This window comes from Garra rufa, chromosome 1 (genome assembly GCF_049309525.1).
Source record: "Garra rufa chromosome 1, GarRuf1.0, whole genome shotgun sequence".
Classification (NCBI taxonomy): Eukaryota; Metazoa; Chordata; class Actinopteri; order Cypriniformes; family Cyprinidae; genus Garra; species Garra rufa.
The window spans coordinates 42,979,652-42,998,403 of NC_133361.1; the positions used below are offsets into that span (position 1 = coordinate 42,979,652).

At 36.1% G+C, this 18,752-nt stretch overlaps 1 protein-coding gene across 2 annotated transcripts in view; it reads left to right on the forward strand.

The window, feature by feature from the left end:
- The first annotated feature begins 1,979 nt into the window (after window positions 1-1,979).
- fbxl16 (F-box and leucine-rich repeat protein 16) overlaps window positions 1,980-18,752 on the forward strand; it is a 30,547-nt gene continuing 13,774 nt past the window's right edge. Inside the window, exons 1-3 of one of the 2 annotated variants that reach the window (XM_073841036.1) lie at window positions 1,980-2,325; window positions 6,365-6,453; window positions 14,740-15,403. In XM_073841036.1, the coding sequence (XP_073697137.1) occupies window positions 6,431-6,453; window positions 14,740-15,403 (687 nt within the window). In that variant the 5' untranslated portion in view covers window positions 1,980-2,325; window positions 6,365-6,430. The remainder of the gene's footprint in view (window positions 2,326-6,364; window positions 6,454-14,739; window positions 15,404-18,752) is intronic. The other variant, XM_073841044.1, reaches the window with a different exon arrangement.

Sequence of the window (18,752 nt, forward strand, 5' to 3'; positions counted from 1 at the left end):
GTGTGGAGGCTGACACGGGATGCGCTCAGCATGCATAACGAGTAAAGGTAGCACCGAAGAATTCTTGCGGCCGAGCAATACAGCCCCACGCTGCAGCTCACCGGCAGCCATTTGACAGACCTGCTAATGAAAAGGTGTAAAGCGGTCTGTGAGAGGGTCTAGCTGGTACTCGGCAGAAATTTTATCCAAACAACTGCTGCAGGAGATGCAGACTTCTTGGCTGAGCACTGAAGCCAGTATGAAGATGTTATGTAATGGCAGCTAAAATGGGCGTCGGATACATCCTATGCCTCTGGGCAATGCTGAAATGACTGATTGGAGTGTGCATGAGTCAAACAATCTGCTAGCGCACTCCACAGTGTCCTTAAATGATCCAAAATGTATATTAGTAACTAGTATAACTTAAAGTAATACATTTGTAATCAGTTCAAAACTTAATTTAACAACAGATTCAGATGCCTGCTGACTTCAAGAAGAATCAAAAGAATCAAGAATGATCATTTTTTTGTTTGATTTCATAAAAGTAAAGACAGTAATCATACAATATTCACTCATATTGTTTAGTCAAGTAATATCATACTCAAAATTTGTCATGCATTTAAAAAAATGAGCACAGCTGTGATTTAAGGCCATTCAGACCAACACCAAAACAAGTGTGATATTGCTTTGATACAAAATTCAAAGTTAACTCAAAATGAGTAACTTGTCTTTCAGACAAAAATAGCTAATTAGTTTATATATTTCTTACCTGCAAATGAAGATAGTTCCAATAGAAGCCAAAGCATCAATGCACAAACAAACACTGGTCTGGAAAAAAAGGAGTGGATCAGGCATACATTGCAGGGAGACCTGAAATACGACACTAAAAGAAATTTAAACGTTAATTTCAATGCAAATATGTGACCCAGGACTTAAGTAGCACTGGTAAATTTGTAGCAATAGCACATCAATACATTGTTATGGGTAAAAAAATTATAGATTTTTCTTTTATGCCAAAAATCATTAGGATATTAAGTAAAGATCTTGTTCCATGAAGATATTTTGTAAATTTCCTACTGTAAATATGTCAAAACTTAATTTTTGATTAGTAACATGCATTGCTAAGAAGTTCATTTGGACATCTTTAAAGGTGATTTTCTCAATATTTAGATTTTTTTGCACCCTCAGATTCCAGATTTTCAAATAGTTGCATCTCGGCCAAATTTTGTCCTTTCCTAACAAACCATACATCAATGGAAGGCTTCTTATTTAGCTTTTAGATGATGCATAAATCTATTTTTTTTTTTTATTAACCCTTATGACTGGTTTTGTGGTCAAGGGTCACAAATATATGCATATAGCTGCATAATAAAACTTATTTTTTTCATTTTTCAGAGATATTCAGATGTGTTACAATGTTTGGCATATTTGGTGGTTGATATTCAGACCTTTTAGTAGAAATCTGATATATATATATATATATATATATATATATATATATATATATATATATATATATATATATAGCTACACTGTTGACAATAAACATTGAACCTTTTTTAACGTAAAATGTAAATTTTGCTAATGTGACTATATCTTTATGCAACAACAACAAAATGTGTAGTTAATTCCTATTCCTATCTCATACATTGTCCATTTAACACTGATGACTATACTAAATATCAACACTTATGCAACGCTTCTCGGCCAAACAAATTTAAGGACTAGAACTACCTGCCATATGAAGATTAAAAAACATTGTGCTCCATTGTGTAATATATTATGCATGTATGCATCTTCAAAACGCATGTAAATATGTGGTTACATAATGAAACAATGCCTTCATCTTTCTCTTACGGAAGAGTTACAACCAACGCTCACAAAACATTCAATGCTCACCAGCCCAAAGCGATGCATTATTGATATTTTTGCTGCTATCTCTTTAAATGGGATTGGTCTGTTTTGTGTGCGTGTGCATGTGAGAGAGAAAGAGACAGCGAGTGGGAGGCAAGCTTTGTGTGGAGAAACAGAATGAACGGGCTGTTATTTTAGGCTAGGGCATTAATTCACTTGTTTAATATTGCCTTCCATACACATGTGAAGTGATATTTTACGCGGTTTGCTACTGAGAAAGGTTTACATCTCTATGGCAACATCGAGATATCAAATTATCATCACCTCCGCAAGGAAATAACGGGCAGGGCTGCTGCTGCTGCTGCTGCTACTGGTATATTTATTTATTTTCCCTCATGCGTCCTGCAACGTTGTGGGAAACGCGATCGACTCAGGCAGCGATATCTGATTTATGATGGATTAATGCTCGTGTGAGCTGCATATGAAAGAAAGGTAAGACAATCGACTATTAATACAGTAGATTATTCTTTAATGTGATGCATGTTTTGATCAAGCTTAGATGGCGTTTGACGCAAAGGATCCAAGGAAAACCAGGATATCAGCGACTGGTAATAACAATTGTCTCCGGGGAGCAAGCACTGATAGAAAGAGGATCAATAGTGCTGATCTCAAAAAGGGGGAACGGACAAGGAAACGAGAATGCAACATTAATACCGCTCGGGTGAACGTGCATGTCTTTGGCTGTGTCTCAAAACCTAGTGTGCTGCCTACCTAGGCAGCATTTTTGTACATCACGGGCGCATGCTGCCTAAAAATGCTACACGCGACTAAACACGGGAGTAAGTATTTTATTATTACTGTCTTGTTTTCAAGTAAAACATACTAGGACAAATGTACTACTAATATATATTTTGAATTACGTTTGTTTTTCTTACCATTTTGGTTCACTTTGATAAACTTGTTAGAATTCGTTTTGAAGCTAGAAGTATGAAAATAAACTCAATTCAACATTTCAACTACATTAATAACGTTTTACTTGGAAAATGAGACAAAATCACTGAATAATGAATAACATCTTATGTGATGCCCAGGTAGTCAGCTCACTAGGTTTTGAGACAGTCTTTGTCTCGCTTATGGGATGCTGAATATTCCTCATGTACATGACGTCACCTGTCCGTCTTTCTGAGGTCGAGATACACACGTTATCCTCCAGTTGTCGTGATGTAACAGGCAAATGTTTCGTTCGATAAACGGCAACGGCGTTTACACAACGCCACAAGGCCCTGTCGAGTGTTTGTTAATATTTAGACAACTGCATGATTCCACACTTGGCGCCAAGGTTGCTCTCTGTGCAGTGTTATACGACGGTAGGAATTTAAAGGGATAGTTCACTCCAAAATGAAAATTCTGTCATCACATAGTCACCCTCATGCTCTCCAAACACATATAACTTCATTACTGTGAAACATAAAATGTATTTTAATTGTATTTTAATTTTTACCCTATAAAAGAGAGAAGGTTCAGAGCAACAAACTGGAGATTAAATGACAGAATTTTGTGATGCTGAGGGATGAAGCTTTACTGAAAGCACATGCTCATGGTTGCAAATGAAGACACACCTCTCTCTATACAAGCTTGACTGTTAGGCCTGTAGGATTTCTTAAAAAGTCTAGCCGGGGATTGATTCTCCTAAGCTGTTTAGAAGCTTGAAAGACCCTTAGTGATTAGTCCTACTATTCTGATTTAAAAACATCAGTGAGTTAATGAGAGTTAGGCTATGTTTAGAAAAGCATACGATAATAATACACTTACCATTACCGCTAAACATAGCATTGTGTGCTAAGTGGGCATATTTCCTGTATGGATACCTTGATGACCTACTACATTTGCCAGTAATGAGCGTGATATAACAGAGCTTACTGCGCTGAATATTGGGTAACACTTTCTATGAAGCCTGTATTTATAATACATTATAAGGGTATTCTTAAGGCGTTATAATAAATTTATAATGCATTATAAAAAACCTTATAATATGTTGTATCATCTTATGAGTATTCATAAGAACAGTTTTATAATGTTTTACCTATTTGAACAGTATTATAATGTTTTACCTATTTGTGATTAAAGCTTTTAAGAGTATGAATACCTCCTCCATAGTTATAACGTATTATAAGTCTCATATCTTGCCATGTTTCTCATGTCACTTTACTTAAAGCATACAAAGACCACTTATAAGTAGTAATAATAATATTTCTCAAAGAGCCATAAGATCAGGTATTAGATGAGATAAATGTGTTTGTATTTGTATTATCAGTTTGACTATTTGGATGGTATCCTTTAGACAGCTTTTGATAAGTAACTGTGCAACTGCATGTCAGCTAACAGTAATTATTATTAGTAGTATGCAAAATATATGCTAACACTGTATTTTGATGGTTCCCCAAATGGCAAACTGATTATAAGTAACTTTGCAAGTACATGAACCTTCTACCTAGCCTAACCTTAACCTAAGTCTACTACTACTCTAAGGAGTGTTAGTTGACATGTAGTTGAAAAGTTGCTTATAGTCAGTAGAATAAGGGGACCATCAAAATAAAACGTAATATAAATGAAAAAATAAATGTAATATGATATAGTCCATTATAAATTAGATAGATTAAATGGCATCCATTGTGTGTTATAAATAATCATAATCTTAATAGTTATAACCTCAAATACTCAAGTATTATAATGTATTATAATTGTTGTTACGAGTATTAATGAGATGATATAACATATTATAAGTTGTATTATAATGCATTATGCATTCATTATAATGCATTAGAAATACCCTCACAATGTATTATAAATAGGGGCTTCATAGAAAGTGTTACCGAATATTGTATCCCACAATGCAGTGTGCTTTACTTGACTTTCCATTTTTAGTGTGATCAATTGCATGATATCAGCAATATTAAACCAGCACTATTGTCAATGTTTCTTTCTTGATTGTACTTGATAATGTTAGGATGTTTACAAAAGTAAACTAAAATGTGAAATCATTTTAATTTAAGAGCTGATCATACTACTAAGCTAAATATTTATCATGCAATAATTTCACTCACAATTAAGTAAAAATAGCAGGCTTTATACAGTTTATCCTGCACTTGATTCAGTACGTAGTAAGCTGTTATTCCATTCTGAAAATTTCTAAACGACAGCTGTTGTGTTTGTGAGCAAGCGAGAGGGAGATCCAATATGGACACTTAAATTCTGCTTCTTACATTTTAATTTTTTAAAATGTCTGATTTATTTTTAGCGTTATTATATAGGACAGTAGAGACTTAACAGGAAGCAACGTGCAACATGAGGGGGGTGGGATCAACAGGCCAGGAGTGAGGTTGCCAAAAGCAAAACCACACCACGCGTTGAACCGCTGTCCATAAGGCTGTTGGCTCTGAAGATCTGGAAGAAACATAGAAACATTAAGAGTGACAGATCTCTGTCTATTAGTTTGTCAGGAATGAGATCAGAGATAGCAGCTACAGCTGTAACTAATATCATGGGTGAAAGGGAGCATGTGTGGAGGCCCACTCAGTGTTGACAGTGTAGCGTACTCTATCCTCACTGGGAGAGTGCAGATTACACATCTTCACTTTCATACAGAGCATCCCCCTCTCTTCAGGTCAGTTGTAAGGGCAGTTGACACCAAGGACGATGACTATAAAGTTTAATAATCGTTCGAATTCTATGAGAATAGAATTAGAGTACCACAGCTATAAGGGAAGAGCAATATTGTTGAAATCACTTTCAGAAAATTGTTTTCCAGCTGATGAATGATAAAAACACTGACAGTTTCACCAGATTTAAAGAGCTTGAGTATTCAAAAGGGATAGTTCATCTAAAAATTAAAATTCTGTCATTAATTACTTACCCTCATGTCATCCGTAGGACCTTTGTTAATTTTCAGAACAAAAAGATATTTTTGATGAAATCCAAGAGCTTTTTTGACCCTGCATTGACAGCAATGCAACTACCACATTCAAGGCCCACAAAGGTAGTAAGAACATCAATAAAATAGTCCATGTGACATTAGTGGTTCAACTGCAATGTTAAGAAGCTACATGGTAGTTGTGTTGCTGTCTATGCAGGGACAGAAAGCTCTAAGATTTCATCAAAAATAGCCTAATTTGGAATGACATGAGGGTAAGTTATTAATGACATAATTTTCATTTATGGGTGAACTATCCTCTTAAAGTGACAGATGACATAAATGCAGCATGTGCTTAAGGAGCTGGTGTAGAAGCTAATATAGTTCTCGAAAAAGTTATTGTCTTTGGTGGCTTGTTTATCAGTTTTACTTAAGCCCAGTTAAGACTACACAATGTTTTTGAACAAGAAACATGTTAGACTACACGTTGCTACCTGAACTTTTATCGCTTACCATCTTTAACGATTTGAGTCCTGTCATGGCGGGACTAGAAAGAAGGTGACATGAGTGTAAACAAACAATGGCTAGCAAACAGCGTGTTTTGCTCTGTCTTGTCATCAGAAAATCCCAAAAAAGAAAGAAAAACCCGACAGTGGACACAAATCTGGATTGCATGAAGAGGACAGTATGGACTGTCAAAGAGAACTGAGGTAAAATAGTTTTTATTTTACCTATTTTATTTACTTATTTATTATTCACTACCTTGAGGAAACATCATAAATGCAGGAGTATTATTGTCATTAACAATTCCTCTATTGTAAAATTCCTCATAGCAGGTCTCTCTTTTGTTTTGGCTTGTTTGAAAGCATGTATGAAGGCGCTTCTGTGCTCCTATTGGCCAGTGTCACTGATGTGACGAAACTTAAAAAAAATGAAAAATTCTAGTCCTTCTGTGTTGACGTCGTGAAGCTTCACAGACGTGGCATTGGTTGTTGTCAACTATGACACACTACATGAGACAAAATGATTGAATCTTGCATCCTGGCGCCCATTGTCGTTTATGAATCCCCACGCACCAAACGTCAAGCAGATCATGCCAAAATTGGACTAAAATCATGTAGCCTAAACTGGGCTTAAGTCTGCTGTTTTCCAACCTATATAGTTTTGGCTTCCCACATGGAGCACCTCAAACTGTCTCTTGCACTGTGTTAATTTAAATTTAAAAGATGCTGTTTTTGTTAATTCTCTATTAGGGTGTGTTCACACTTGTCATGTTTGGTTTGTTTAAAGCTCTGGTGCGATTCTGGTGCCATCTGAACCCTGGTGCACACCAAACAAGTGGACCGAAACCGCTAAAAAGATAGGTCTCGGTCCACTTCCACACGAACTCTGGTGTGTTTTGAATGAAATATGAATGCAACATAGACCAAATACTTTTAAACAAACCAAAAACAGGAAGTAAAGACAAGATGTGTTACTATGTTACATGATTTCATGAAGGGAACAAGCAGTGTATCCAAAACAAAATGAGCAGATGAGCAACAAGGAGGTAAAGTGCCTTTTACCTCTTTGTGAGTTTGCAGGTGGTGAAAATAAAATCATAAATGCAACAAGCTTCCTAAGTCACCAATCAGGTTGTGATTGTATCACTATGCCTTTAGGTATCTTTAGGTTCCCTTTAGGTATCTTTAGATTCCCTGTCATTTTCCTTTTGGTCCAGACCAAACAAACTAAACTACAAGTGTGAACACACTTTTAGAGACTGTATTCCTTTCCTTATTTATTTTTGTACGACTGCAGTCGGACACATTCTCTGAGAACCAATATATTAGCTAGCGGTGGCTCTTTCAGGAACAAAACAGACACAGGTGCAGACTTTCTTTTTACATTAATATAATTTATAAAGTCTGTAATGGTCGAGTGGAACCATCTATCAGAGAGTGCAGATTTCACACTGCTGTCCCACTTACAAACTTCCAAAGACTTGGTTTAACTTCATCTAACTTCCATAACGTAATTTGAAATTCCACCGAGGAAGTCTCAGAAGTGCTCTTAAGCCACCTCTCGCTGAGAACACGACGAGATTGGCGGGGTTGCTTTGAACATGCAAATCCCTCTCAAAGAGACCACTGCCAATCCTGTCCACTCCGAGGAGCTTCCACTATCCCATCTCCCCTGTTCCCTCTCGTCCCATCCCCCACTCTCATTGTGTGCCAAGCACTGCACATCTGTTCGTGTTAGAAGCGCCAGAGCTCCATTCTCTGCTTGTTTGTTGTCATATGGCTTGTGCGCTTCGTCAGTAAATCCAAATAACATGGGTAAGAAGGCCGGGCCTGTAGGCAAACTGAAAAGGCTTGCAAAGTGGCAGAGGGGAGAACGGATTTACTCCATGCAAACACGCTGCCAACTGTTGGGGAAATGCTCTGGAAAGTTTATAGTGGTTTGCCCCTCGAGTGATCCAGACCAGTTCCCATGTATTCGAAAGCATTTGCACTTGTTTTATAATGGCGTGTTTGCAAAGGAAAAACTTTAAGGCCAAACATCCTCACGAGTTTAGAACTGTACTGAACTGTACTATGCAAAGTCCAACTATCATCTAACCATCTGACCTACCAAGACCTTAAGACCCTAAAAGAACAGTTCATCCGACAAAGACTCATCATTTACTCACACCTGTGTCATCCAAGATGTTCATGTCTTTCTTTCTTTCTTTAGTCATAAAGAAATGATGTTTTTTGAGGAAAACATTTCAGGATTTCTCTCCATATAGTGGACTTCAATGGGGATCAACGGGTTGAAAAATTGCAGTTTCCAGTACAGCATCAAAGGGCTCTACACGATCCCAGCTGAGGAATAAGGGTTGCATCTAGTGAAATGATCAGTCATTTTCTAACAAAATGAAAATTTATATAGTTTTTAACCACACATTACGTTATCATGAACGTTTAACGTAGGCAGAAACTAAGAGAAAGAGTTTTTCGCCTACCCTACATTTTCCAACCAAAGCACACAGACGAAGAACTAACTGAATGTGACTTTTCAGAAGTAATTACACAATGCGTGAAGAAGCACATTGCAGAGCTAGTGCAAGATGAGCATTTGTGATTAAAAAATATATAAATTTACATTTTCTTTAAAAAATGACAGATCATTTCGCCCTTATTCCTCAGCTGGGATCATGCAGAGCCCTTTGAAGCTGCATTGAAACTGCAATTTGGATGTTCAGCTTGTTGGTTCTTATTGAAGTGGAGAAAAATCCTGGAACGTTTTTCCTCAAAAACCTTAATTTCTTTTCGACTGAAGAAAGAAAAGCATAAACATCTTGGATGACATAGGGGTGAGTAAATTATCAAGAAATGAAGGTGAATCAGTTACTAAGAAATTGCGGAAAGACTTGTAAAACATATTGCATTAATCTGTTTTATTTAAAAATGATTGAAAACTCATGTTTACAGTGTAGTTTGGGGCATTAGCATGTGAAGTCAACCACCAGCAATTAGTTACATTAGTAAAAGGATATTTTTTTAATAAATTACAGTTGTTGTTTTTTTCCAGTTTTGGCCATGAACAAACTATAATCATCCCTAGAAAAGAAGAAAGCACTTAGCTGTTTCTCTGAATTTGAGATTGACCCAATATGAGTCTTTATTTTGACGTCATTACAGATTTTTGCTAATGTATTTAAGCTCAGATGAAATCATATAAAACATCCAGAGCTAAAAGCACAAGAAACAGCAAAACAAACAAGTTTAACCAGTTATTTAGTTGATCTATTTGTAACAAAGTACTTAATTTATCTTCTATAAGCTAATTCTAGCTATTCTAATCCTCTCAGCTTGATTCAGAAACAACTTCTCTATGTGTGGCACTTTTATTTGGAAAAGTAGAAAGCGCTCAGCATGCGGACACAATTTATAGCCGTGTGCTTCTAAAACACCCCCCTAATTATTTAAGAGGTGCTTTTTTCCCTTCTGTATATCCAGATGAACTCCCTTGAACCCATCTGGACAGCAGCCATGCCCTTTTCATGTCTCACTTTCAAATACACTGCTGCTTAACTGTGTTTCTGGAGGTTTTCCCTGGCAACTTCCCCTTTTCAAATACTTCATGGGGGCGACAGCTGAACTGATTTGTTCTAGTGCTGAATGTGAAGAGAAGAACCACACAGCTACAGCATTTGAATTTTAAATGATTATTTGAATTTTTGAATTGTTTATTGATTATTTTGAATTGTTCTTAAAGGAGTAGTTCACTTTCAAACCCTTGTCATCTAAAATATTCATGTCTTTCTTTCTTCAGTCATAAAGAAATTATGTTTTTTGAGGAAAACATTTCAGGATTTCTCTCCATATAATGGACTTCTACGGTGCCCCTGAGTTTGAACTTTCAAAATACAGTTTAAATGCTGCTTCAAAGGGCTCTAAATGATCCCAGCCGAGGAAGAAGGGTCTTATCTAGCGAAACGATTGATTATTTTCTAAAAAAATTTACAATTTATATACTTGTTAATCTCTACACAGAGTACACACAGAGCTAGACAAGACAAGCATTTGAGGTTAAAAAGTATATAAAGTATATGCTAGATAAGACCCTTCTTTCCTCTGCTGTGATCATTTAGAGCCATTTGAAGCTGCATTTTGGAAGTTAAAACTCAGGGCCACCATAGAAGTCCATTGTATGGAGAGAAATCCTGAAATGTTTTCCTCAAAAAACATAATTTCTTTACGACTGAAGAAAGAAATACATGAACATCTTGGATGACAAGGGGGTGAGTACTTTATCTGTACATTTTTGTTCTGAAAGTGAACTACTCCTTTTATTTATGAATTTTAATGGCAAGCAGTTACATATATATATTATATATATAAGATATATAAGATATATAAGATGTCAACAGCCTTTGCATAATACTTTTTCGGTGTATATAGAGCCATTGACTGAAATATGAGAACACCACACACACACACACACACACACACACACACACACACACAAATGCAGCCAGAGGTTATAGTTAGACCTTCGGACTGAAGGGTCACTGTGTCAGAGAATTGCTGACCAACATATATACTGGTTATTTTAACTCAGATCTAATGCCACAGTTCCTGTGTGAGTGAATCAGTTTTCTTATTAATGTGAAAAGTCAAAACATTTATTTTTTTTAAATTAGAGAATATCACTACATTACTGTGATGTAAAAATATACTTTTAAATATAGATCCTCACCCCAACCTTTAATTACTTCTTTTTTCTTTAAAAAATATACATTTTGTGTTGAAATGGAGGGTAAAGACAGCATATGGATGGGGCCTTGGCGATCTGCCACCGCTTCTTTCTTGGCACATATCTCGGTACAGAAAGTTCCCATCAAGCCCCTTCCAAAATATGTCAGCTAGCTTTCTTTTTTATATCACTTGTCCCTCTCTATTCAAACATTTACTGCACATGGTTTGACATCGCATCTCTGGCCCAAGTGCAGAGGACCACTAGCCCTTTCTGTGCCAACTTACTGAATGGTTCCGATTTTTATTAAGAACTCTCGACTGCATTGCCCACACAAGTGGCACATCTTGGTAGGCCAAAGCGCTCCTCTGCAGTGCAGAAGTGTTAGCTGAAGGCATTCTGATGTGCTTCATCAGGCAGTTCAGTTGCTCTCCTTGGTGCTGAAGTTGCACTAACAGGTCCTTTTCTCTCTCTCTTTCTGTTTCATTCGCTTTCTTTCTAATAGCTGCACTTTTCCCACTTATATATGTCACATGGACATCTACTATATGAGATACTTATAGTTCTTGTTAATTCAGTTACTTATAGTAATTGTTAAGTCATGCCATTTTTTCCATCTTTGTATACTACCATTTAACATCAATTCATTTCATTTTAATACAGTGTTTTCCAAGCTTTTCTTGTTTTGTGTACCCCTACATTCCTATCAAAAAGGCCCAAACACTCCTTCATCAATATCAAACCTTTAGCATTGTTATTAAAATGACTGCTTTAGTAAGGCTGTTTTGGAAAATTTTCCCACTTTAAAATGAAACAAAGTTATGTTATGATTAAAAGAAGTCTCATAAAGTCTCACCTCTCTTTTTTAATGAGACACCTAAGCTTGCTTGTCTTTACAGATTGTGACAATTCTGAAGGAAATCATAGAGAGCACTTGCAAAAATCTACCTGTCTTGTTTCCTAAATATGCACAATATATGTGTCATTCACACTGATTAACAAACTCAAAATGTACACATTTTGTTTTCTTTTCTCACATAGGAACTGAATATGTTAGCACAATAACTACAAAAAAACAACAGAAGATGGTGTTGAATTCTTTTCTCACACACACACACACACACACACACACACACACACACACACACACACACACACACACACACACACACACACACACACACACACACACACACACACACATGTTGGGTTTACATGTTTTATGGGGACATTCCATAGGCGTAATGGTTTTTATACTGTACAAACCGTACTTTCTATGGCCCTACACCTAAACCTAGCCCTCACAGGAGATTGTGCATACTTTTACTTCATCAAAAAAACTCATTGTGCATGATTTATAAGCCTGTTTCCTCATGGGGACCTGAGAAATGTCCCCACAAGGTCAAAATCTACTGGTATTCCTATCCTTGTGGGGACATTTGGTCTTAAAGGTTGTTGCTTAAAGGTTTAGTTCGGCCAAAAATAAAAATTCTGTCATTAATTACTCACCCTCATGTAGTTCCAAACCCATATGATCTTCATTCATCTTTTGAACACAAATTAAGATATTTTGATGAAATCAGAGAGCTTTCTGACACTGCATATACAGCAGTGCAACTGACACGTTAAAGGCCCAGAAAGGTAGTAAGTACATCATTAAAATAATTAATGTGACGTCAGAGGCTCAACCGTAATTTTACGAAGCTTTGAGAATACTTAAAAAACAAAAATAACTTTATTCAATAATTCTTCTTCTCTGTCTCCCTAGTGCCATTTTGGAGAGTATCACAACGCATGTGCATGCTTTCCTCTTCATGTAAACAACACATGCGTGTGGTGCTGTTGACATAGAACACGTGTGCTTTGTATACGTTCAGAGCAAAGTGCACGCATGTATTGTGATACTCTCCAAAATGGGTGATGCAGAGGAGAAGAAATGTTTAATAAAATTATTATTATTTATATATTTATTTATTTTTTGCTCACAAAACGTATTCTCGTAGCTTTATAAAATGACAGTTGAACCACTGATGTCACATGGACTACTTTTTTGATATCCTTGGTACCTTTCTGAACCGTGATTGTGGTAGGACACTTGCTGTCTATGGAGAGTCAGAAAGTTTTTGAACTTGTGTTCGGAAGATGAACCAAGGTCTTACAGGTTTGGAACGACAGGAGGGTAAGTAATTAATGACAGAAGTTGAATTTTTGGTTGAACTATCCCTTTAAGTACCTCTAGCTGGGAATTTTAATAAATTATAGTTTTAATTATTTTCTGAATGTTTTTGTGTCACTATACTTCTCTGTTGATCAGATGTAATCTTAGAAAGCTCCACCTCTAGAGTGTGGGTGGAAATGGGGGTTTGTGGTCTGCTCTTTAGTGTTTGGTTTCCTAGGGAAACAAATGATATATGCTTTTCCCCCACTAGTTTTCAAATGCTGCGAAATGAGTGCGAATTTGCATAGTTTTGTGTTTCTCCTGTGAAGGTCTAGTGGTCATTCAGTCAAAACACTCTTATGCAAAATCAACATTTCTGCTTGTCTTTATGTAAATCCATCTCATTTGCTTTTAATCATTCCACATTCAAAATCACTATGGGGTGTTTATGGTGTAAGTGGTTGAGCTGCGGAGATAGTCACGACAGGGCTTATTGAGAAAAATGTCTGAAAGCAAGCACCACTCATTGACATTTTACACTCGAAGCATTAGTGCACAGAGCACGCACACCTGCATGGAGGTTTTAAGGTGGACCGGAGTGTTGAAAAGGCAGCTCTGTTTCAGAGTATATTCTTCTATACTTTCTCAAAACAATTCTCAGTCCTGTTTAGTTATTTTATCATTGTTTCTATTTAACTGACTGTTCTTTTTTTATTTGTTCTGCAATGTGTAATTTACTAATTTTCACTCATACAGTGAACTATGTAATTATATAGTGAATAATAAATGAGCCTGGGAGTGTGTAAGCGAACACATGCATTGATGTGTGAAATACAGTAAAGTAGCTGACGCTCATGTTATGTCATGCACCTCCTGAGTTCACTATCAAGTGTGTTTCAAAGATCAGATTTCTAGGTTTTTGTTCACTCTTTCCATACCGGCATTTACTATCAGTGTCTGTAGACAAAACCAGCTAATGACATTGGTCTTACTATGGCAATCGATGTAGATATATCAGATATTGAACAAACAGATCCAATTACTTGCTAAATAACAGCGAGTAGACAGTCAGTCTTAAAGATCGGATTTGAAACACAAATCTAATTTGTTCAGTGTTAACCAAGCCTCTGAATCTACGTCTAATGTTACAAATATTAGGCTACAGTGGGGCTAAAATCCCCTCTTAGGCCTTTACAAAATGTGTGGAAAATGGTTATTTATTTAAAAATGATGTAAATATAAATGCAGCTAAAGTGCTTTTACCAAATGCTGAGGGCTAAAATGACTTTTAGCTCCTAAAACAAAATTTCTAGAAACCCTAAGAAAATGTAACATTCACTGAAAGAGAGAAACACACATAATAATCTTTATCTAAAAATATTTCTCTATGAAATGGATAGCCACAGAAATTGTTGGCAGGGCAAGTATAAATCTGTTATTGTTAAGCCCTGCCATAGAAATTAACACTTTCTCAAGAGCTGTGATCACATTTATGCATAGTGTGAAAAAAAACATTTTTTTTTTTTTTTTTTTTATCATAATGATATATTTTTAAACTCGCTGTCAAGATGTTATTGTATCTAAGAGGAACGATTCAACTCTGGTCTATTCACAGGCTTCCAATGCTGAATATGTCCACTCCCAGCGACCTCAAGTCTCCCTGCGTGACACGGAACGGCATGGTCAAGCTGCCCCCCCAGCCCAACGGCCTCGGTTCGGCCAGCATCACTAAAGGCACCCCAGCTGCCAAGAATCGCCTGTGCCAGTCGTCCTCGGTGCCCACCATCTTGCCTCCCCCTAGCCTTCCCTATCACCTGGAGCCCCTGCCCACAGCGGCCTCACTGCTGGGCCCTGACCTGGACACGAGCCCCGTGACTGCCATCAAACCTCCCCTCCGGCAATTTCCCAAACCCCTGCTGGAGAGACAACTGGTGCTGGACGAGAAGGTGCTGAACCGGCTCTTGTGGTACTTCACCACGGCAGAAAAGTGCATTCTAGCCCAGGTTTGCAAGACATGGCGGAAGGTGCTCTACCAGCCCAAGTTCTGGGAAGGTGTGACGCCCATTCTGCATGCCAAGGAACTCTACACTCTCCTGCCCAATGGGGAGAAGGAGTTTGTTAGCCTGCAGGCTTTTGCTCTCAGAGGTTTCCAGGCCTTCTGTCTGGTGGGGGTCTCGGATTTGGACATTTGTGAGTTCATCGACAACTATCCGCTGTCGAAGAAGGGAGTCAAGTCTGTCAGTCTAAAGAGGTCGACTATAACGGATGCGGGACTTGAGGTAATTATAGCTCCCAGAATGTCATGCTGTCTTTTATTTGACTATCAAGCAATTCAGATATCATTTTTACGCAAACAGCTTTGTGTATACTGTGTAATTGTAAAAACTGGTTTTATACCAAAAGTACATACAAAAAAATGCAAACTGCTTACAACAAAATAATGCCAGACTTATTAACAGGGGTGCACATAAATGGTACTCAGGTGCGCAGATGCCAAAATAAAAAAATGCGCTGTGTAAATAAGTTCAGATCACTCATTTGTATACTGACATGGTTGACAGATGTTAATGCAAAATCAACTTTTTCAGATCACAAGCTATAGGATTTACATTCAAACTCAAAGCATAAATCTAGGCTATTGCTGCCGTTTTCAAAGCCCAATGCAAAACTGTGACATTTCATTCACTGATGCTTTTCAACCCATTGCAATAAAAGCTTGCCGATTTTAAGTTTAAAAAATGATGAAAATTCATATTATAAAAAGTAATGTCAGCATTTTATTTTTACGTTTACTATATAATTATATGTGACCCTGGACCACAAAACCAGTCTTAAGTCGCTGGGGTATGTTTGTAGCAATAGCCAAAAATACATTGTGTGGGTCAAAATTATTGATTTTTCTTTTATGTCAAAAATCATTAGGAAATTAAGTAAAGATCATGTTACATTAAGATTTTTTGTAAAATTCCTACTGTAAACTTATCAAAATGTAATTTTTGATTAGTAATATGCATTGCTAAGAACTTAATTTGGACAACTTTAAGCACCCTTATATTCCAGATTTTCAAATAGATGTATCTCGGCCAAATATTGTCCTATCCTTACAAACTATACATCAATAGAAAGCTTATTTGTTGAGCTTTCATATGATGTATATATCTCAGTTTTGTCAAATTTAACCTTATGACTGGTTTTGTGGTCCAGGGTCACATATTACTCCCTTTTTATTTTTAAATGTAAAAGTATTATCACCTTTTATTATTTTGTTTATAATTTAAAAAAGCTAAATAAAGTGCAATAATATTATTATCAGTATTTTTTTTAATAGTTATTTTTAAAGGGTCACATATGTACAGTGTGAGGACCAAACCAAATCTCCAGGTGCTTCCCTGCTTATTAAGTTAAATAACATTTTGCTTTGCAACAGTCATTTTTTTTTTTAATTCAATGAAATTAATTACGTTTAATGAACTCATTTTACATTTCTGGGGTTCTCAGAAGCAGAAGTCCTCATGGTTGGGTGAACTTCTAGTGGTAAATGGAACATACAAAAAATATATTTTTTTTGTGTTCTGATTTGCTCTTATAGCAAAACAAAACAAAAAAAATCAGTGATAGTATTTTTTATAACTTTACAAAAGAGGTAAAAAAAAAAAAAAAAGAGAGAGATTGATTACTTTGGCCAGAAGAGAGAATGTCAAATTTGCCTTCGTTCCCTCAGCTGTTGTATTAGAAAAACATCTAGACTTATGTGATTTTGTGTATAACATTAGTTATAGTTATAAAATTAGATGACGTTTTTTTAAAAATGAAAAGCTGTCATTCAAAAGTTTGGGATCAGTAAGATTTTCGATGTTTTTTAAAAAATGTCTTATGCTCATCAAGGCTGCATTTATGGATCAAAAATACAGAAAAAAAATCTAAATCTAAAATCTAAAATAATACAATTTCGGTAAAAATAAAAAAAAGAAGAAGAAGAAAAAATAGCATTTACTTAAAATGGAAGTCTTTATGACAATATAGACTAACATTCAAAAGTCAGTAATTTTTCTTTTAATTTTTGGAAGAAATTTCAAATAGCAATATTTAATGTTTTATTCAGCAAGAATGTGTTAAATTGATCAAAAGTGATAGTAAAGATTTATATTGTTAGAAAAGCTTTCTATTTTGAATAAATGTTGTTCTTTTTAACTTTTTATTCATCTGAGAATTCTGAAAAAATATCACAGGTTCCAAAAAAAAAAAAAATATTAAGCACCAAAACTGTTTTCAACATTGATAATAAATCAGCATATTAGAATGATTTCTGAAGGATCATGTGACACTGGAGTAATGGCTAATAAAAATCCGGCTTGCATCAGAGGAATAAATTATATTTCAAAGTATATTCAAATAGAAAAGTTGTTTTTTAAAATTGTAATAATATTTCACAATATTACTGTTCTTACTGTATTTTTGATCAAATAAATGCAGCCTTGATGAGCAGAAGAATCTTAAAAAACGAAAAATCTTGCTGATCTCAAACTTTTGAACGCCATTGTGATTAAACTGTATAAACATCTCAACACAAGGGGTCCATTTGTAAATATTTACTTCTAAATTCTGAATTAATTAAGTTTGTGTAGTATTTCAAACATGAGTTGAACCATGATTACTCTTTAAAATGAATCCTTAGAATTTAAGATCTCCATTATTTACCGCCCACCCCTATTAAGTACGATTAAATAATTAGCTGGATGGGAATGTGGTGGGCACATCTAACATACATGGTTAGAAACAATTGTGTTTTGCAAGAACATGCAGCAATGATCACACTCATCACACTTGTCTCTATGCTGTTGCTATTCTAGGACTGGACTTTTGTTGCCATGGTGAACTCTCAAATTGTTCGTGACGGCATCCAAGCTTTTTTTCCCCTCAGATATGCAAACCAGCATGTGCAATGATAGAGGCTGTGGAGCTTCTTCTGTCTGAGAGAGGACTGTGCACCTCAGGCTTGTTTGTGAATTATATAGGGCAGGGCAGATATCACAGCACAAGGCTTGGATCATGACCAAGTACTCAATAAGAGAGCCGAGTTCTGCCTTCAAGAGTTGTTTTTCTTGCTGAAATTAGCTCTTTCATTTGCATTTTGTCTCAGCTTTTGCTTCCTTCGTTATAAATATAAGACGTCCCTGAAACCTTTAAGTGATTAAAAACAGAAAATGTGCACATTGTTCCCTTTTTTCTTTGGCTCAGTAACTAGGTCAGTGGGGTCACACAATCCATTAATGCAAGAATTAGCTTAAATATTGAGGTGTGCATTATTTGGGCCGTAAACTGGATATATATCTTTGACCATCATCAATAACCTGCATTTAATTGCATTAGAAATGGCTCTATGAATCTTTTTGATTAGAAATACAGTCAGATTTTCCAATGTGTATCAATCAGGGGTGCACTTTCCAAAATAATCATAAGCCAGCTATGGTCGCAAGTTCAGTTGAACTCTACTGGTAACAGCATTGTATTTTGGAAACTGGTACTAGAAAAGGTCTGGTACTGCATAAGGAGCACTTATGCAAGGGCTTTCTGGAGTTTTTTCAAGATGCATCATCAATCAGCCATATTGGCAGCACGGAATGTAAA